This window comes from Miniopterus natalensis, chromosome 10, assembly GCF_054644295.1.
Source record: "Miniopterus natalensis isolate mMinNat1 chromosome 10, mMinNat1.hap1, whole genome shotgun sequence".
Lineage (NCBI taxonomy): Eukaryota > Metazoa > Chordata > Mammalia > Chiroptera > Miniopteridae > Miniopterus > Miniopterus natalensis.
Window position 1 is genome coordinate 25,904,036 of NC_142090.1, and position 22,572 is coordinate 25,926,607.

The following is a 22,572-nucleotide window of genomic DNA, read 5'->3' on the forward strand; positions in this document are numbered from 1 at the left end:
CTCTTAACTCCATCTTTACCATCTACCTCCAGTCCCTTCCAACCCAGAGAGGACTAAAACAGCTTAGAAAAGGGGAGAAGATTTGGATAAAAAGAAAGATGTTTTCATAAACACCCCCTTCCTAAGTGGTGCATGTTAAACTTGCAGCAGATCTTAGCTGGCTAGGGAAGGGAAGCTATTATACCACTGAAGCTGGATATTCTAATAGCCAAATGGAGACTGTTTTATGTCTTAAAGTGACTATAGGCTTGTATTAGAGAAGGTAATTAGAAAAACCATGGGGCTTTCTCAAGTTTTTATCCAGGGGTGGGGGATGAATTACTACATTGAATAAAAATCAAGAGACAAAGTGAATCTAGAAATATCAAATGCTTTTTGATTCATAAACAGTGTTAACTTTTAAGTTTCAAATGATGCTTTGAAAGCTAGCTTAAATTTAGTAGTGAAATTGGACTTCTTATAAATTACATCTCCAAATTGATCTAATTTGGTAATAGGAAAAAAAATGTCATTTGCACTTGTGTTTGTCTAGTTGTTGGCTTGCTGACAGTAGTCTGAAAATGGAAAAGTTTAGTTTTAGTGTGGTTGCTTTTAAAGTGAGGAAGTGTATGTAATGTATCTTTAGAAAACATGCTTCACATTTTAGACAATTAAGCTTGATTTATAATAAAGTAATTTTTATTTTTCCACTAGCAGTGACAGAATAATTTTTTCTAGGGGCTCTCCTAAATGACCTGAGTTAGGAAAATGTTGATAGTCTTCAATATATTTCTACTGCTATTTTCCATTTTATGCAAAGACTGTTGTAAGCTAATTATCTAAAATTGCATTTAGTGCCATGTGGATGTGCAATTAACTCTGACACTGATGGACTGACATTTAGAGTAAAATGAGGTTGCATTCTTTCCTGGGATTCTATGAACTATATTTTAATGCCCTTCAATGATGAGATATTTACATCTTTTAAAAAATATACATACTTTTAAAAATTGTTTTTAAAGAAAGAGAGGAAGGGAGAGAAAGAAAGAGAGGGCAAGACAGACAGACAGAAAAAGTGATTTGCTGTTCCACTATTTATGCATTCATTGGTTGCTTCTTGTATGTGCCCTGACTGGAGATCAAACCTGCAACCTTGGCTTATTGGGACGCTGCTCTAACCAGCTGAGGTACTTGGTAGGGAAAGATATTTACATCTTCTTAAATTTTCTGGAGGCCTTTTGTAATTGTTCAAACTTCACAAAATGTGAATGTTGTAAATTTTGTGAATGTTGAAAATGTGAATGTTGTGTTATGAAGTAGTTTCTTCTTTAGCAAATATCCTTATACATTCTTTCTGGCTATACAAAACTTGTAGGAGATTTATATTATGTGACTTGATAAGTATTATGTGAAATATAATATATATATACAGAGATAATTTTAGTTTTGAACTTCTGCTAAAACTTATTTTAATTGTTGATCTTTCTGATTTTACTTTAAATTAGAAAAGACTACATCAAAAATTCATTTCCTTGGAGGAGTGGTCATCATGGGAAAAATATATGTGTATCATTTGTAATTTAAAAGACAATATTCTTAAGGCAAGAAAATTTAAAAGTACTATAGATGCAGTGGCATGCTAGGCTATCAGGATTGGGGACAAATTCCCCTCGTGTCTTGCTCACTCCTGACATCATCTGTAAACCATTACTCAAAACAGTTGTGAATATCATGTGGAAAAGTAATCACAAAACATTCTTATAAATGTCCTATCTCTTTCTTTCTTCAATAAATTCCTCTGATTTGTTCTAGGCTCGAAGGAAGGAGGTATTTATCCAGGAACGGTATGGAAGATTTAATTTAAATGACCCATTCTTGGCACTGCAGAGAGACTATGAAGCGGGTGCTAGCGATAAAGAAAAGAAGCCAGTTTGTACCAACCCCCTCTCCATCCTTGAAGCAGTCATGGCCCACTGCAGAAAAATGCAAGAAAGGATGTCTGCACAGCTGGCTGCTGCGGAGAGCAGACAAAAGAAGGTATTGAGACTTCCAAACATTCATTTTTCCTGTAATACAGTGTAGGAAGCAGAGAATATCTCTGAGGATATCCTTTGTTCTTAAATATTCTGTTTTCAAGAAGAGTTGGGATAAATACTTAGAAATGCAAAATTCTGACAGATTCTGGTGGTTTTTTCAACTGTCACTCAAAATTAACTCGCGTCTGGTGTCTGATAGCTTTGTACGCTGCGGACCTCCAGGCTCCTGCTCACTCACGTGTGTTTCATTTAAACCAACTTCCTCCCCACTCCTCGCCTCCCCGAACAACACATACTTTTTATTTTTTAATTTATCTTTATTGTTGAAAGTATTACAGGTGTTCCATTTCCCCCCACAGTCGATCCCCTCCACCTCATTCCTACCCCCTACCCAGGACTTCACCCCATTATTGACTGTGTACATGGGTTATACATATATGCATATAACTTTTTTGGTTAATCTCTTCCCACCCTCCACCCCCCCTTCCCTCTTTCCTCTGAAATATGATTGTCTCTTACATGTGTCAATGTCTCTGGACCTATTTAGTTCATCAGATTCTTTTGTTCATTAGCTTCTTCTTAAAGACCCTTCAACATTTCCTGTAGTGCTGGTTTGGTGGTGATGAACTCCTTTAGCTTTCTCTTATCTGTGAAGCTCTTTATCTGACCTTCAGTTTTAGATGATAGCTTTGCTGGGTAGAGTAATCTTGGTTGTAGTTCCTTGTTTTTCATCACTTTGAATATTTCTTGCCACTTTATTCTGGCCTGCAAAGTTTATGGTGAGAAATCAGCTGACAGTCATATGGGTGCTCCCTTGTAGGTAACTAATTGCTTTTCTCTTGCTGCTTTTAAGATTCTCTCTTTGTCTTTAACCTTTGGCATTTTAATTATGATGTGTCTTTGGGTTCCTCTTGTTTGGGCCCCTCTGTGCTTCCTGGAGGGAAATCTTTTTCTTTTCCCAGGAAGGGGAAGTTTTCTGTAATTATTTTTTCAACTAGGCTTTCACTTTCTTGCTCTCTTTCTTCTCCTTCTGGCATCCCAGTAATACAAATGTTGGGCCACTTGAAGTTGTCCCAAATGATACTTATACTATCTTCATATTTCTGGATTCTTTTTTCTTTTTGCTCTTCTGGTTGGGTGTTTTTTGTTTCCTCATGTTCCAAATTGCTAATTTGATTCTCAGCATCCTCTACTCTATTGTTGATTCCCTGTAAGTTATTCTTCATTTCAGTTTGTGTAGCCTTCATTTCAAATTGATACTTTATTATGTCATTAATGGTATCAGTGGTTTTCATAATACTCTTCCTAATATGCTTGAGCATCCTTATAACCAAAATTCTGAACTCTGTATCTGTTAGTTTGCTTGGTTCTATTTCATTTAGTTCCTTTTCTAGAGATTTCTTCTGTTCTTTCCTTTGTGACATGTTTCTTTGCCTCCACATTTTGGCTGCTTCCAGGTGTTTCTTTATATGTATTAGGTAGAGCTGCTGTGTCTTCTGGATTTGTAGAGTGGCTTTGTGTAGTAGGTGTGCTGTAGGGTCCAGTGGCTCAGCCTCTCCAGTCACCTGAGCTGAGCCTTCTAGGTGCTCCCCTGTGTGGGCTGAGTGCTCTGACCTGTTGTAGTTGAGCCCTGGTTGCTGTTGGCATCACTGGGAGTAATTGACCCCCAGGCTGTGAGGACCAGCTGCAACTATAGCCAAAGAGCTACTGTGCTGGTGACACTCCTATGGAGCAGGATTTACTTCAGTGGAGTTTTGGTGTTCACCAAGTGCACCCCTTGAGTGTGTAACTTGTGGATGTGGTAGGGTTGTAATTCAGCGTGGTTGAGTCTGACCACCAGGTTCACTGTCTTTGGGGCCTCCCGGGAGGTGCGAAGTCAGCTTCAGCCAGTGCCTTGCCCAGGGCCACCCAGCATGAGCTACACAGCAAACCATAGGTGGCTGCTACTTGTGCTGGGCTTGGCGTTGTCCAGGAGAGGCCAAGCTATGAACCAATGCAGGTTGCCACTAGTGCCAGGCCTGGCCCCCTTATCAAGCTGTATGGGGTACACTGCAGCTTGTTTGAGAGATTTTTAGGAAAGTCCTAAGCATAAGTCTTGAGAAGCCACTTGCAAAGAAAAGCCACTGAAATGGCTTGGATGAGGGGCATGTAGGGAGGGGCGGGGCCTCCAGGAATCACCAAGGCAGGGTGAAAAGTATGTGTCAGTTGCTGGTGATTCAAATATGGTGCCTGCTTTCCTGCTCTGGCTGGGGGAGGACTCGCCAAAAGGAGCAATGGCCTCTTCCAGCTCTCCTGTCTGGGAGAAAGTTGCCCCTCCACCTCTTGCCCCAATTTTAGGCAGGTTAGTTCCTCCCCAAGTGTCCCAGGTTCCTTTCAAGCTGCTGCCAGGCGCTGGAGCTCAGAGGGAGCCCGTCTGAGTGAGTCTGTGCATGGGCCCTTTAAGAGGAGCTGCTGGGGCTCCCACAGCCTTTGCTCACTCAGAGACAGTCCCCTCTGGTTTTCACAGCCTGAAGTTGTGGGGACTTCTCTTCCCGGCCCTGGAGCCCTGGGCTGGGGGCCTGATGTGGTGCTCGGACCCCTCACTCCTCCGGGAAACCTCTACCACGGAGATATCCTTCCTGGGTTTAAACCACCATACTGGGTGTGGGCCCGCACCTGCATCTCTGAGATTCACCCCAAATCCACCCGTGTCTCCACCCCTACTCCCTGTCTCTTTGCTCCTTCAATCCTCTTCTCATAGGGCTTCTGTTCAGTGAGATTTCAGGTAGCTCTGAGTGATGGTTGTTTTGTATTTTATTTGTAATTTTGGTGTGGTTGTGGGAGGCGGCGGGTACAGCTGTTAGCTACACTGCCATCTTGTTTCCTCTCCCCCAGACACTTATTTATTGGGCATGAGTAGATGCTTCAGAGTCCTGAGTGATAAAAACTTACTATCATCAGCCATGAGGAAATAGAAGTTTAAATTTTGTCCTTCTGCCCAGTGGCCTGGCTCAGTGGTTGAGCATCGAACTATTAACCAGGGGGTTGCGGTTTTATTCCTGTTCAGGACGGGGATGCAGGGTAGATCCCCCGTGGGGGGCTTGCAGGAGGCAGCTGATCAGTGATTCTCTCTCATCATTGATGTTTCTGTCTCTTGATCTCCCTCTCCCTTCCTCTCTCTGAAATCAGTAAAAACATAAAACAACAACGAGAAAACCTTATATTTGCATCACATTAAAAAAATATTTTTGTCCTACCAATATGCAGCCAATACTACTAATTATCTTTAGAAAAGAGAGGAAATCGTAGAAGGTAATGATAGTATAATTAGAATTAAGAGCAATATGTTCTTCCAAGCATCATTAAAACATGAATTAAAATGTTTATATTTGTCCTTTTCAAAGAGCTTGTTTTAGCTTCCATGTAACACCTGCTTGATAATTAACCTGAATGCACTATACTGTAAATATTTATGGTAATGTCATTTGATATATAAGTCCTTTCCCTGTAGTTATACCTTCGCATTAACATATGTATGTCAGTATTCTGTTATGGGTGTTGACTGAAAGCAGACATTTCCATTAGGATATCACATGGTAGAAAACTAAAGAATTGGATAAAATAGTAAAGAAGAAAGAATTGAAGGCTTTCCATGGATCTGAGGTGGAATCAAACAGTTTTACTTTGGATGTTGAAAACTCTCTACAAAGCCCGGAAGACAACCACTGATGCCTCTAGAGATTGTCAGAATTCCCCACAAACCACATACGCAAAAGCCAGTGCATTTCAGCTGACGTCACTGAAGCTCATCTGTATTTCTTGGATTAGACACATTTCATTTATGTTCTTTTTCTTTTTTTTTTTAAATATATCTTTATTGATTTTAGAGAGAGGAAAGGAGAAGGAGAGAGAGAGATAGAAACATCAATGATGAGAGAGTCATTGATTGGCTGCCTAGCCTGCAACCCGGGCATGTGCCCTGACCGGGAACCGAACCCCTATTGCCTGGATCCTAGGTCGATGCTCAACCGCTGAGCCACACCCGACTGGGCTCAGTTATGTTCTTAATATGTCAAATGAGCTATTTCATAATAAAATATTTCTGCTGGGTTTTATGCTGTGTTATCAGAAATTAAGACAATTTTGTTTTCATTGTAGTTTTCACTTAATATACAAAAGTACATGCTTTTCTAAATTTTACTTCATTTTTATATTTTATCTATCATTTCTCTTGTAGAAAAAAAAGAAGAAACTCATTTTGAGTGGAATCAAAGATTTTATTATCTAGCTGATTTTTTTTTTTTTTTTTTAAATCAGCTTACATCCTGCTTGTTTCTGAATGACTGAGTCATTTCCAACCTGGCTAGGAGTGAAAAGAAATTGTTTCTGTCCTGTGGGTCCTGATAGGCTAATATGAAATGAGCCAGTGATCCTTCTCTCACATATAATGGGGTACAGTAGTCCTTTATGGCCAAATTTATTGGCTGTGTAATCTCAATGAAGGGTCACTCTGATAGGCAGTGCTATCCTGTGTCCCTAAAGGATACTCTGTTCTGGTAGATTGTAGCATATAAAAAGAGTTACGGTGTGTACTCATCCTGAATTTTACAAAGAAAATATTATATCAAGTGATAAGACCAGAAAACGCCAAAGTCATCTTATTGGGATGATACTCTAACCAACTGAGCTTCCTAGCCAGCGCCTGAAAGTATTTTAACCAGACATCTTCAGTACCCTTTCATGTAAAATAAATTGCAGCTTTAGAGCTCTAAAATCAGTAAGACAAAAAAATCCATTATTTTCAATAAGTCCAGTTCTTTGAATTACTGTCAGAGCAAAAGTCAGGGAAAGCAAAGGCCCCATTATCTACAATTCAAGCATTTATTACAAGACATCAGGCACAGTTCTTGGGTAATTCTAAGACATTTGGCCTAAACACTGCTGTGGTTGTCCTCCCCAGGCAAGAGAAGAGGCCTTGCTCATTCGTACCTTGGTTCCTGCTGAGACTGCTGATAGGAGGGTTAACTGGTAATTTGTGTGCCAGGAAAAGTTGGGCAAGACTAAATTTGGATTATGGACTGAGCCCTTAAATCCACTTTGAATAAGCTAATGAGTAGTCATTATGGGGAACTTTGCCTCTGGTAGTCTACTCTGCATTTAGAGCCAGTAAACTAGGTAGGGTAGAACGATACTTGTTTTTCTTATTACTTATCTTGTACATTATCTGTTAATAGAGTTCTATCCTAATTTATTTTTAATCATTTTATTCATACTTAGAAAATATAATTTCTAACTCTGAAATAAGAGAGAACTTTTAATTTGAGCAGAGCCTTTAAAAGTAAGAAGCCAAGATAATAACTAGAAATTCAGAAGGGAGCAATTTTTTTTTTCACCAGTGAAAAAACTAAAAGTAGCTCTGTGTATTGGGTATAGCTTCTTCTAGGTGGCAACTCAGCATAATGAGGTCAGTTGCATAGCAATAGCTGTATCAAGCAGGATTTTTAGTTGTGAGCAAATGAAGCCAGTACTTATTGAGTTAAGAGAAAGGTATTTACTTTGGTTGTTTCACAGCATGATAGAGCATGGCTGGGACAGCTAGGGGACCAGCTCTTACCAGTCAGCATCACCAACAAATGCTTACTATAGATCTAGTCTGAAGTGGGTGATGCTTTTGCTTATGAGAGCTGGATACTGCAACTTGCTGACTCCAGACAGCACCACTGCCATCACTGCTCTGGGTCTTGAGTGATGCCTCCCCTGGCCTTGCTTCTTTGTATCCCTCACTTCCCATTTGAAGGCTAAGAACAGGTACATTTTACTGGTCAAGCTTAGGCCCCACACCCTCTCCTCAGCTACAAGGAAGACCAGGAAAGCTCTTACATATTGGACATATTTCACTTCTGTAGGGGAGAATCATAAGGTGGAGAATTCTCCTAACAGGAAGGTGTTTCAAGTGCTAACAACCAAAAAAATGATAGTTGAGCCAGAAAAGAATAATATTGTTTTGTTAAATTTCTTTCATATGCCTTTTCTTCCTATTATAGCTAATTGTACTGTTCTGCCACTTGTATTCAGTGCTCTCTACTTCATTACAAAATGGTATATAATTTAATTTTAAATTGCTTCCCAGACTTTCATTCAAGGACAGCATGGTAGAGAACCATTTAAAATACATTTTTAGAAAACATATTTAGGACATTTTGTAAATGAGTGATTGTTTTTAGCTCATTCCTGAGTCTTTTGGGTGTGATTCATTGTTACATTTCAACATGCATTTGCCTATCTAGTAATTTTTTATTGTATGGTAGACATTATGGGTGACATGGTACAGAGACCCTAGATTCTGTTATCTTCTGAGGAATGTATTTTTTCTAGCAAGCGGTTAACCTGGTTAGATTCATATTCCATACTCTGTCTCCTTGCAATTGTCAATAGCTAAAATATTTGCTGAGTACTCTAAGCCATTTAGTAGCCACCTCTGTTATTTACTGTGGAGTCTCCCTGATGAATGTGTAATTCAAGGTTCAAAGATGCTGGTGGGTTAATTGTGGCACCCTCAGTTTCATCCTTTGTGTTCTTAGGCCAATATAAGGGGTACTCTGTGCTTGAGCTCCTGCTGCCAGTACTGTCAGGACAGAGAACTGCCCTCAATTGAAATACTACTCAAGGGCAGGCAAGTCTCATGCAATGCTGTCGGCTCCTTTATAATGGGAGAATATACTCCTCTCTTATTTCTACTACTTTTATTGCTCTCCAGAGTCTTCAAATAGTTAGTTTTTATATTTTTTTCAAAGATTCATAATTATTATTTATAGGAGAGATAGTGTAATAAAGTTATTTCTCTATTTCTGGTAGCGGAACTTTCTCTGATGTACTTTGTAATTGTTGAATTACAACTGCTATCTAACTTTAAGACATACATCTATATGTTTAATATGGGCAATTCTCTAGATCCTAGTTTGCCTGTAAATATGTCTTCAAAGGAAAAACATTGTGCCAAGTGACACATTTTTAAATAGCACAAATTGTTATTATGTTATAAATTGAAAATTTTTTAGTTCTAGGCACAATGGTGCATGCTTTACATGTGCTGCTTCATTTATTTTTTATAGAGCAGGGGTGGGAACAGTTTGGCCTGCGGGCCATATACTGCCTATGAAATCATTTGGCCTGACCCTGCGAAGGCAACCACAGGCAGGACTCAACATTCAATAAATCTAGGAGCTTTTTTCATAGCTAATTTTTAAGTTGATAATTTTGTATGGCCCTCGAATGATGTTATAAATATCCAAATGTCCCTTAGCAGAAAATAGGTTCCCCACCCCTGTTACAGAGTAATCATCATCATTCCTTTGTTGTGCAGAGAAAGGAAACAAACAAAACTGATGTTTAGCGGGAGAAACTTACCAAAGTCACACAACTAAGAAGTTTGGGATCAGAATTTAATACTATATCTCTTACATTTTGAAGCACAGAAACTTTGTGTCCAGGCCAGAATGATCAAGAAATTTTTTGTTTGTTTTTCTATTGATTTTTTTAGAGGGAGTGAAAGGGACGGGGAGAGACACAGAGAGAGAGAAATATCAGTGTGCGAGAGATACATCGATTAGTTGCCTCCTGCATGTGGATTGAGTCTGCAACTGAGGTACGTGCCCTTGACCGGAATTGAACCCGCCACCCTTCAGTCCACGGTCCCACTCTCTAACCACTGAGCCAAACTGGCTAGGGTGATGAAGAAATTTTTTTAATGTAAAAAATTATTTTGAAGTATGGGAGTATGTTTATATACTGATTGGTAGGAGCTAGTAGAGAGGAGGGTTGTTTAATACTCATAAAGAGCAGTGTGATAAGTAATGCAGCAAATCTCAGAGGTCACAGGAGAGAATAAAGTTAATTGCTGAAGAATGTCTGACCTTCAACAGATGGGAACCTTTCTCCCTTAAAGTGAAGGGAAGAACATATGGATTTATATGGCTATAAAAAAGCTTAATGCAGGAAATAGGATGTAGAAGAATTGAGTTAATCTGAATTTTCTTGTTATAAGAATCTATTAGGATAGACTGAGAGTCAGTTGAATGGTCATTGTGTAAAATTTTAGGGAGAATAGCAGAAGTTTAAATATCCCATGAAGTAAACTGTAGAGGAAGCTAAACAAAAACAAAGTGATTGATGATTGGGGCTCAGAGCTCACATAATTTGGAAACATGTCTTTGTAGGTACCTCAGTTATGCAGTTTCCTCTGTGTTCTGCTATCTATGATGAGATTCAAAAAGACTTCCATTACAGGCAGCAAAATCTCAGACATCTTTCGTAAAAATATGCTTGCCGATACATCTCCTAGGGCAAGAGAAACTAAGGAGAGTATAAACAAATGGCACTACATCAAATAAAAAGCTTCTGCACAGCAAAAGAAACCATCAACAAAACTAAAGGGAAGCCCACTGCATGGGAGAACATATTTGCCATTGACACATCAGATAAAGGGTTAATATTGAAAATATATAAGCAACTCATACAGCTTAACAAAAAGGAGACAAACAATCCAATTAAAAAATGGGCAAAGGACCTAAATAGACACTTCTCCAAAGAGGACATACAGATGGCCAAGAGACATGAAAAAATGCTCAAAGTCACTAATCATCAGAGAGATGCAAATTAAAACCACGCTGAGATATCACCTCACACCTGTCAGACTGGCTCCCATCAACAAACAACAAATGACAAGGGCTGGCAAGGATGTGGAGAAAGGGGAACCCTAGTGCACTGTTGGTAGGAATGCAGACTGCTGCAGCCACTATGGAAAACAGTATGAAGTTTCCTCAAAAATTTAAATATGGAATTGCCATTTGACCCAGTGATCCCACTTCTAGGAATATATCCTAAGGAACCCAAAACACCGATCAGAAAAAGCTTATGCACCCCTATGTTCATAGCAGCACAATTTACAATAGCTAAGATCTGGAAACAACCCAAGTGCCCATTAGTAGATGAGTGGGTAAAAAAGCTGTGGTACATTTACACCATGGAATACTATGCAGCTGTAGAAAGAAGGCTCACTTATACTTTGGGACAGCATGGATGCAACTGGAGAGCATTATGCTAAGTGAAATAAGCCGTCAGAGAAAGACATATCACATGATGTCACTCATATGTGTAATATAATGAACAAAATAAATTGATGAACAAAGTAGATACAGAAACATAGAAGCATGGAACAGACTGAGAAATCTTAGAGGGAAGGTGGGGGTGGGGGGTGGGTGGAGAGAGATTATCAAAGAACTTATATGCATAAATGCACAACCTGTGGACACAGACAATAGTCTGGGGAAGGCCTGCCGGTGGGGCGGATGCAGGGTGGAGGGGAACAATGGGGGGCAAGGAGACATCTGTAATACTTTCAACAATAAAGATAAATTTTAAAAAATTAAAAATAAAATACCTCTTATCTAAAATAAATAAAAAGTTTCATGTTAGTCTGAGATAGGATTTATAAGGCATGAGTGATGGAAGGACAAAGATACAAATGAATTATGGGAGATTTATAGTAGTATAGTTTTCTATATAAATATCTGAGATAAGCTGTTCATCTCCTGTTGGAAATATGTCTTCAATTTGATTGTGAAATGTAAGATGAAAGTTATCATTTCAGAAATAAAGTGTGATGACCCATAGTGAAGAAATGCCATGGGCAAGATGTTTGATGTGAGAAAAGCTTGAGACAAGTGGAACCCTGAGTGAGTGTCCTGATTCTTACACTGATTAACTGGATGACATCAGAGAAATCACTAATTTGGCCTGTTGTTAGTTGTTTTGTAAAATGAAGGTAGCCCTTAGAGTTCTGCAAGACATCATTTTTCTACCTTCAGAGGCAAATTATGAAATTCATATTTTAAAAACAAGCTGAAGATAGACATATCATATGATCTCAGTTATATGTGGAATCTAGTGAACAAAACAGATCCAGAGACATTGAAACATGCAACAGACTTATGTATTTCAGAGGGGAGGAGGGGAAGAGCTTAACCAAAGAATTTATATGCATATGTGCATAGCTCATGGACAAACAATAGTGCGGAGGTGGTCTAGGGAGGGGGTGGGAGTTTGGCGGAGGGCATCAGCTTGGAGGGGGGTGGGCTCATTGTAATACTTTCAACAATAAAGGTATTTTTAAAAATAAGCCGAAAACTGCTTTTCAAGAAACATCTTAGTTTCTTTTTTTTCCTACATTGCTATAAGAATGGGGGGGTGCTAATATAAAATATATTTTAAGTTTTCTTGGTCTAATTTTGTGTATGCCTTCGATAGCAACTTATTTGATGCATTTAGAAAAGTTAAATGAGGTTTAACTATAAATAAGTTAAGTTTTCTGTGATGAATAAAATATGCCTATAAATATAGCATATGACTGAACTATTGTTCTCCAAATCTTACCTAATGTAGTTATAAAGTACCCCCCCAAATTTTATATAGTAGAATAGAGTGTATGTGAATAAACAATGGTCTCTAATTATTCTTGGAGAATTTTCTATATTTCTGATCACCTATTTATAGGACCCATTGCAGTGCTATTCAACAACTTCTTCAAAGCAGGGAACATCCGAAGTAAATAATATGCCAGACTCCTCACTGGGCAGTGAGTCATTCTCTCCTTTTGGTCACTGCACTAGCAGGAGCCTTACGTGAAGGTGGCATTCTAGGCAGAGAGAACAGCAAGGTCAAAGAACCTGAGGCAAAACCACATTCAAGAGTGTTCAAGAAACTCAAGGGAAGCCAATATAGTGGGAGCTAAGTGAGTAAGTGAGACTAAAGTAAGAGATGAAGTCAGTCTTTTGGGCTCACTGACACTAATTATAATTGTAATAATAGATTTCTATAATTCTTTATAATTTTCAAAGAACTTTCATCTGTAATTTTATATGATTTCTACAGCAACCCATCACAAGAACTTTGAAGTTAAAAAAATGCTAAGTAATACAATTAGCAAATATAGGAGCTTAGTATTTAACTGAAGTATGATGTTTACAGACACTTTTCATTATACCGTACCTCAAACATTCATTAGTAATTTTAAAGCATTAAACCTTAAAAAAATCGGTTCCCTTAGAGAGCTCTGTTTTTACAAAACTAGAATTTACTGAACTATGTGCTGTGATTTGAAGCATGAGATTGCTATTCTCCTTTTCTATAGTTAACTTTAGTAGATTTAAGATAATTTTCTTATTGGTGTAACTTAGATGTTTTTCATAAAATTATTTAATCTAATTCCTCATTTTAATGAGTCTAAAATAATTACTTTCATATTATTGCACTTTGGAAATGTGATATTGTAACTAACCGGCACCATGTAATTGTAACGGAATTAATAAAAATCTCATAAGAAACTTTTCTTTGGGTAGAAAAATTCTCTGCGTATTAATAGAGCTGTCCTGTGAATTTCTTTCAGCTGGAGATGGAAAAGCTTCAGCTACAAGCCCTTGAGCAAGAGCACAAGAAGCTGGCCTCCCGCCTGGAGGAAGAGCGTGGCAAGAACAAGCATGTGGTCCTGATGCTGGTCAAGGAGTGCAAACAGCTCTCGGGTAAAGTCATAGAAGAGGCCCAAAAGCTAGAAGAGGTAATGGCCAAATTGGATGAGGAAAAGAAAAAGACCAGTACATTAGAAGAGGAGCTCTCCGCTGAGAAACAAAGAAGCACAGAAATGGAAGCTCAGATGGAAAAGCAGCTCTCTGAGTTTGACACCGAACGGGAACAGCTTCGTGCCAAGCTGCATCGAGAAGAAGCACACACCGCTGACCTCAAAGAGGAGATAGACAAGATGAAGAAAATGATTGAGCAACTGAAAAGGGGAAATGACAGCAAACCAAGCCTCTCTCTTCCCCGGAAAGCAAAAGATAGGCATTTGGTCTCTCTATCTGTGGGAACAGAAGGACCTATGACAAGATCCGTTGCTTGCCAGACAGACCTAGTGATAGAAGGCGCTGACTACATGAAGAAGTTGCCTTTGACTGTGCCTGTAAAGCCTTCCACAGGGAGCCCCCTAGTGTCTGCAAATGCAAAAGGGAATGTATGCACTAATGATACCTTGGTGAGACCAGGTATTGATAGGCAGGCTTCCCATGGTGACTTGATTGGCTCCTCTCTGCCCACTGTCTCACCTCCAAGTGCAAGCAGAATTGAGGAAAATGGACCCAGCACTGGCTTAACACCAGATTTAACAAGTAGCACAACCCCACTTCCCAATAACGCTGCCCCTCCCACTGTGCAAACACCAGGTACAGCCCCCCAGATCTACTCGCAAGCTCCACCTGTGCACAGTTTACACTCACCATGTGCCAATGCATCTCTGCATCCAAGTCCAAACCCACGAATCCAAGCAGCTAGATTTAGATTCCAGGGCAATGCTAATGACCCCGACCAAAATGGGAATACTACCCAAAGTCCTCCATCAAGAGATGTCTCTCCTACAAGTCGTGAAAACCTAGTGGCCAAACAACTGGCTCGTAATACTGTTACCCAAGCACTGTCAAGATTCACAGGCCCTCAAGCAGGAGCACCCCCAAGGCCTGGAGCGCCCCCAGTGGGGGATGTTGGCACCTACCCTCCTGTTGGTCGGACCAGCTTAAAGACTCCCAGTGTAGCACGAGTTGACAGAGGAAACCCTCCTCCTATCCCTCCAAAAAAGCCAGGGCTCTCCCAAGCTCCTTCTCCACCCCACCCCCAACTCAAGGTTATTATGGATAGCAGCAGGGCCTCCAGTGCTGGGGCCAAAGTGGATAACAAAACTGTGGCTTCACCTCCTTCCAGTTTACCCCAAGGGAACAGGGTCACAAATGAGGAGAATCTCCCTAAATCATCCTCTCCTCAGCTGCCACCAAAACCATCCATAGATTTAACTGTGGCACCGACAGGCTGTGCTGTTTCAGCCCTGGCCACGTCTCAGGTGGGTGCCTGGCCTGCTGAAACCCCTGGACTGAACCAGCCTGCATGTTCAGAGCGTTTCCTTGTCATTCCCACCACCATTGCCTTTTGCTCTTCCATAAACCCTGTTAGTGCCTCATCCTGTAGAACAGGTGCCTCAGACAGCCTCCTGGTAACAGCATCAGGTAAAGGGATTGTAATATTATACGCTTTTTAAGAATGTGGCCTGTCCTCTCACTTGCCTTAATTTCTTTCACGTTGCCTTGAAACTTTTTTTTTAAATTTGATACTTATTAATATATATTTCTTTCCTCTTTTTTTTTTTAAAGGCTCCAGGGTATGGTGATTTATCTTGCTGTATGAATTGCAGTTTTGTTATGCTAAGTGCTTTCTTGCTTTCTTTTTTAGTAACCTGAAAGTAGTGGTTTGGAGTACAAGGAGACCACTAATTTAGAGAGATGAAAGTATATTCATGGGAAGAAAGACTATTCTTTCTTATTAAGTATTTATCTCACAGACTTTAATATTAGGGTTATCACCAGGCAGTATGTGTTCAGTTCTACCACTTCTGAGATGACATAAAAGCAATCTTTTCTAGTAGTTATTAACACTACAGTCCAACGTGGATTATCAAATTGATGATATTTGTTTAGCAATTGATATGTTCTAAGTTTTAATATCAATTTGGTGTTAACTTTTTTAACCTCAAAAATTGAGTGTGTATATTTATCAATCTCTGTTTTAAGAGTAGTTTATTTCAAAAGTCATTTACTCTTATTTAGATCTGTCTTCTGTCAACACTTGAGCACAGATGGTTAGCATGTCACCTTTATTAGAATAGGTGTCCATTGCAGATGTGCTTTATGAAGTCACAGAATCTGGGACTCTTGAACAAAGAAGTAAATAAAGATCTGGATTTTCCCCTTTTGTTTTACAGTACTAGAGGAAGCATTGTTTTTCATTGACATAACTGGATTAGCTTCTTACAAGTAAATGAGTATCTAAGATACAGTTATGTTGTGATAGTTGGGTTGCAACTTTGGAGAGGTCTCGCCTACCTCAAGATCTTAGTGGTTAGCAGAGACTATTTGTTCTAATGAGAGGGAACTTCAAGAGTTAAAGGAAGATTTGAGCAGTGTTTTAAAAAAATTTTAAATTTAGGGAATAAGTAAAACAGGTAATGAGAACAGTACACCAGGACTTATCTATCCAAGTATAATCTCTCTCCTTGAAATTAAGTTCCTTCAGAGGCTGTCTTCATATTTTCAGGAGTAAAACTGGAAACAGCAGGGACTTTGATGTAAGTCTGATTTGTGTTGGAATCTGAGCTTTGCCATTTACAGTTGTGTGTTTTGGGTGAGTCTTCTTGAACTGAGCAACTTTTCTCATTGGAACTTAAGCTACTAATGTGGGGAGGGTGGCTATTAGGAAGATTTAATATAACATGTGCGAGGAGCATAGTAGTGAGCTTAGAGTAGCATGAGTGATGGAAAAATAGAGACACTATTACTGCTTCAGTGATACCATTGCTAAAAGCATTTTTTAAAAATTTGCTATAGAATTGACTTCAGTATTACTTTGGGATGTCTTTACAGGCATTCAACATTCCATACATATTTTTTTTATTCAAAATGGTATTACTGAGCTGGATAGCCTTCTCCTAGCCTAAAATGACGTTGGCTGTTTCTCAAAAGTTAAACCCACCCTCAAAGGAGGAATTTTTGCTACCATTCAGGAGAATCAGAGAATGTGCTGTATGGTTGTAAGGCAGTTACAAAACAGAAGTTCCAAAAATGTTCAGACAGTGGAGTGTTATTGACATAAATGCACAAACTGTAAAACAGAAAACAGTTCCTGGGATATATAAATTTTGTCAGTTTTTTAAAAAATACAAAGATATCTTTACTTTGTACCTTGATGCTTTGCTGGTAGTTGCTTTGGTCATTTCCGTGCTGCAGGGTTCAGCTGCAAATGGCCTTAGTTTCAGTAGAAAAGCTTTAAAACCAGGATCCATGATGGAGGATTTTAAGTTGACATTTAAAGACAGAGAATTCCTAGTCCAGTATACAGGGGTGGGCAAAAGTAGGTTTATAGTTGTGAGTACATAAAACAGAGTTTATTTTTGTATTATCATTTATTAATTATTGTATTTCCATACAAACAACTGTAAACCTGGTTTTGCCCACCCCTCTATATTCACCAGAATGACCTTCTTAGCATACAGTGGAATTTTGGATAAAGGAACCACCTGAAAAATGCCTTTGGCTTGTGTCTAGAGAGATAGAGAAAAAATAGAACCAAAGAAATAGCAGCCACTGAAAATACATGAAACTGGGTTCCTTATTTTCTGTTCTCTGATTTTGTAATTTGCCCAAAATATTTTCAGAACTACAGGATTAACTTTGGTGGGATAACAGCTTTCTATTTAATTTGATTAGAAGATACGGTTTATTAGTCGAAATGGAGGTAGTGAAGGCTGTTAGTCCTTCAGCAAATGTTTACTGATCAGGTAGTGTATTCAGGGAATGGAAATATTATTATGTAATGGGGGCGTATGACTCCACCATGGGTGTAGGTCATCCTAAACTTTCTAAATGTGTTATAGAATTTTGACTCTGTTTTCCACTTAGATTGCCCCTATTTTTGCCACCCTTCTCATTGCAACTAGGAAGCACCAGAGCTCCCTCCATCCTGCTCTTAACCCATCTCTGCTGGGTGAGTTTGTTCCTCTCCAGATCTTAAGTTCATTGGAGGGTATACATTTTCTCTGCAGCCACTAATGCTGTTGTGGTTGGTAAGAGCAGAGCATGGGGACAGAGCACATCTGCCAAAAAATGGTATATGTCTCTTCCAGTTTCAGTGATGAAAAGAGCACTATGCTGAGTGTAAGAAGGCAGGGTTAGTCCATTTCTGCCCCTTTCTAGGTATTACCCTAAAGAACAAATTTTCTCTCGGCCATTAGTTTTCCCACCTAAAAATGAAAGCATTGAACCAAAAAGTGATAATAGTAACAAACCAGAGATTTATTAAACTTGCCTGTTGAATTTTCAAACAACAGTTCACTACTACTTTCTCCGTAGAGAACCACTAGATCCCATGATCTTTCAAACTCTAAAATCCTGTGTTACTATGTCAGCTTATATCTGTGATAAAGAATTATGACTAATAAAGCACTGAAAAAATTACAATGACAAAGGATACCATTTCAGTGAATTGTGTTGTAAATTACTCTAACTCTATTAACAGTTTTTGTGGCCAAATGTTACATTTTTAAATAACATTTTAAATTCTAAATAAATTAGATTTTCTTGCTCCTCCTAACTTATAAAATGAACACATTTTAATTGTTAGATGAATACAAGCCTAAACCAGAAATCACCCCAGGCAGCTGAGTTTCCCTACCCTTGGAAATTTTTTCTGAATTTTTTTTTTTAATTTGATACATTTTATTTAATTTGGTTCAGACTTTTTTCCCTTATTTAAGCATACATTTTAAAAATTATTCTCCATGCATTATTGGCTTAAAGGCTAAATCAGAAAATGAGATTGATCTGAGAGCTATGACATTAACCTTCTCCACACTGAAGCTGATGCCAGAAGCTGGTCTCAACTCTTCCTTCTGCCATGGCATGTTCTGTCTGTTCTCTTCATCACTGCATGTTCTTTCAGATGCTCACTTTTATTACTGTTTGCACATGACACTGCAAAGCTGAATGACCTTTTTCTAACATCATTAAAGTAACTGTATGACCTGAGATTGGTTCTATCATTACTTAACCATTACTTTAAAAAGCCAAGTAAGTATCATTTTTATCATTGTTGGGAATTTCAAATGAGTCATAAATTCTCATAGTAAAGTTTTATTTTTCCCATATTTATAGGAGGATTTATTACAATAACTTAAGTTTGTGCTAGAGAAGATTGGAAATGATAGTGAGGATAAAAGATTTATTTAAACTTTAATAATACCTGGTATTTATAGAGCATTTTTCTTTGTAAATCATTTTTTAAATGTACTGTAAACCTCTAAGAAAATAAGAAAATTAATATATATTTTTCTGCAGTTCTGTATAACAGAGAACTATAAGACTCTTCAATAGTTTAAAGGTTGAGATAATTTTTGAATAAAAATATTTTATTTTTTAGATAGCTTTTCATTAAAAATAGGGTTTCCCAGGAAATTATATCCATAGTTGAATATTTCCATATAAAGCAGTTTAAATATAGTTATATTTAAATTGTTCCCCAAAGCCTAGAATTGTATGGAAAAAATGAAAACAAATCCCAAAAGAATAGCAAACCATTTAATATATATCTGTTGATATTGTTAAAGGGATATCAATAACCAAGAATCCTTGGATGAGATAGAGGGAAATAGAAAGAAGCAGGGAGGGACGGAGGGAGGGAGAGAGAGAAAGGGAGGGAAAAAAAGGAGGGCAGAGGGAGGGAGAAAGAGTGAGCCACATTCCCTCCTATTCCACAGACGACCGCAGTACAATGCCTTCACATTGCATTTGTGTTTGCTTTGCAGTCAAGGTTTCATACCTTGGTGTTTATAGTTTTTCTGTTTGTCATTCATTTCTGATAAGTACTGATTTAATTTTTGTGGGCTTGTTTTTTGTTTGTTTTTAAGAAAATACAAAAGGTAAAATGTACCAGAGAGGAGCCTTCTTGTAAGTATGAAGTAAAAATACTACTTTTGTAAGAAGAGCTAATGAATATCAATGGGAAAATATCACAGAGTTTAGATAAATATTTAATTTTATGACCATATGAATTCTGTATGTCACTGTAGTCTAATAGTTTATTTATGGATCCAAATAATTATGAAGGTGTAATACCCAGCTTTTAATAAGCAGCTCTAGTTTTATTTGTATAAACTGCTTGTTTATTACAAAGAATTTTCAAAATAGTGAGAAATCCTTTGAGATGTACTCTTAATATTCATTAAAATAACTTAAGATTCAATTATAAGAATTGAATATTATATACATAGTAATGTAATACCCATATACCTAAAATGTTATCCTGATACTAAATTACAGAGAATAGAAAAGATTTATCTATTATATATTACTACATGGGGTGTTACCAGATGTATGTAGAAACTGTACCCTGAGGAGTACGACATGTACCTCTGCCTTTATATTCACACCAACACTGCTTAGAGGTTTTGAGGCTCCATAAGGAAGAAAACAAAATATATGTTTTGAAAGTTAATTGTATTTAAGCCTAAAATACATGAAATACCTATATATTACATTAAATAAATTTTTACTTTACTGTTTTTACAGCTCTTTGATCAAGGAAGAATTCAGAAAATTTTCCATGCTATATGCAGCCGACTTCACACACTTAACAGATTTTCTTCTAAAGCTGCTAAATACTGATGAAAAATATCTAACTATGATAACTTCTTATTAAATCTATATGTACAGTGTCACGTTTTGTTGGCTGATTAAAAATTTCTGGAACATGTTATAAAGATGGCCAGATGATATAGTCTTCAAAATTGTGTTGATTATTTGTGCTGGTATTTTTTAGATCCAATTATATATGTAGTGCTTCTGTCAGCTATTGATATACTGAGTAGTAGTTGGTCCCTCATTATTTTTATTCTCAAATAAGGGAATTCAAGGAGTATAATTAGATTCCTTGACAGTATCTGGTCCATCTCAATGGTTTATGTAAAATTAAGTACCTTGGAAACAGTGCCAAAAAAGGAAAACCTCTATTTCTTACAATTATGTCTATCTTATACTTAAAGATATCAGTTAACGTTTTTAGATTAATATTGAAATTGATAAAATCTGTACATAATTTTAAATTTCAAGTTGTTTTGAAACCTTGAAGATGAATTTGAACTTTTAACATGAGACAGCCATCTTACTTTCCTAAAACCAATCCCCAACTTAACCCTTATCTGTGCGAGACTGATGCCTAAAAGTAACTTGTCACCACGTATGTTCATTTAGTTAGCAGATACAAAATTGAAATAACAGTACAGATTTGTGCTAAGTAAATATGAACAGATTGATGTTAGAAACCACATAATCCTCCAGTAATACATGTTCATATGTCTGTGTGTGTATAATTCAGAAAGGAGTAGGTAATGTCTGTCACTTGTCCTTGCTTCTGCTCTCTAACTAGAATCACTTTAACCCACAGGCTGCTCACCCTCCCTAACCCCTTTGCTAATGAGTGGTGGTCCTGCCCTCCTGGCTGGCAGGCCCACCCTTCTTCAGCAAGCTGCTGCCCAGGGAAATGTCACTTTATTATCATTGCTGCTTAATGAAGAAGGACTGGACATTAATTACTCCTGTGAAGATGGCCATTCTGCCTTGTATTCTGCTGCTAAGAATGGACATACAGGTAAAGATGGTGATAATGTTACTACCCACTTACAAAAGGATAGAGAGTCAAAAGCCCTTGTAACCACTGTCATGAGCAAAAGGTTCACTTTGGTTTCAATTTTCCCTTATAAGTAGTAGTGGATAATTTTTTAAACATGATTTAAAGATTTTGTAAACATTTAAAAAAATCCAAATTGTACAGTTCTATAATATAAAATTTGGTGACAGGTAGCAAATGTAATCTTTGTTTTATATACAATGAAATGTGTTGTGTATGTAGATATATTTTAGGTCTAGTAAATGTTTAGCACATTTTAGAATAAAGTCCTCCATCTGTGATCACTTTGGTCAGAACAAAATAACCCTAATTTGTCTGTTAGGAATATCTGATGTGTGTGAAAATCAGAGTTTCTGAACTTTTGCACATGCTACAGAGAGGGAAAGTTTTAGTAGTTAGGAAAGGTCATGGGTCTGTAATTGTTTTGAAGTTGAAACAATTTATAGTTATTTGGATTTTTTTAAAAACTAAGAAGTTGTATGACTGTAAACTACATGTTGATGAAACCTAGGAATTATTTTTGTTCCTTAACATATAAATCCTATAGTCAAGTATACTAAAACATAAAGTAGTGAAGAAAAAGATGATTTGACTGCAAATGCAAAGTCAAATAGCATTGCCTATGGAAGCAATATGATTGTAAAATAACTCAGATAATGTGGCTTCCTTGGAAGTCTTCAGAACTTTACTGTGTTCAGGTGGATTAAATGAAAGATTCTAGTGAGCTAAGAAGGTAGCTCATTATTTTAAAAGTACTTTGGAATTCTTTTTTACTTCAAAGCACTATGGGAAATTTTTTAATATAAAGAAATCTAGTAAATTACAAGAGGAACATGACGTCTATGTGCTGTTTATGCCTGAGTCAGGTGACTTTCTATGGGTTCACGTTTACCCTCATTCATGGAGTTAAGTGTAGTATGACCACTTCGCAAAAGCATTTTAAAGATTAAATAAAACATAAAATGAGAATTTAACTAAATGTAAAGAATGGTGTTTCAAGTTGGTAGATGGATTTGGTTCTCCATCCAATAACATTTTCTGGGATAGTCTGGTAGAAAAACCTGGCAAAGTGTTTTCTGGCACATGACAGACAATTCTCTCACATATCAGCAACTCTTCTCAAAGCACCAAAAGAAAATAAAAATCACACTTTAGTTGGTGATTCTGGGGTATTACAATTTTTAGGAAGAGAGGCAGCTTTTCCTATAAATAGTCTATGGAGTCTCACATTTGCCATAACAGAATTGTCAGA

General features: G+C 37.7%; 1 protein-coding gene across 1 annotated transcript in view; it reads left to right on the plus strand.

The window, feature by feature from the left end:
- CTTNBP2 (cortactin binding protein 2) overlaps positions 1-22,572 on the plus strand; it is a 152,950-nt gene that overhangs the window by 65,134 nt on the left and 65,244 nt on the right. The window contains exons 3-5 of the mRNA XM_087821053.1: positions 1,792-2,016; positions 13,438-15,094; positions 21,078-21,281. Of these exons, the coding sequence (XP_087677179.1) occupies positions 1,792-2,016; positions 13,438-15,094; positions 21,078-21,281 (2,086 nt within the window). The remainder of the gene's footprint in view (positions 1-1,791; positions 2,017-13,437; positions 15,095-21,077; positions 21,282-22,572) is intronic.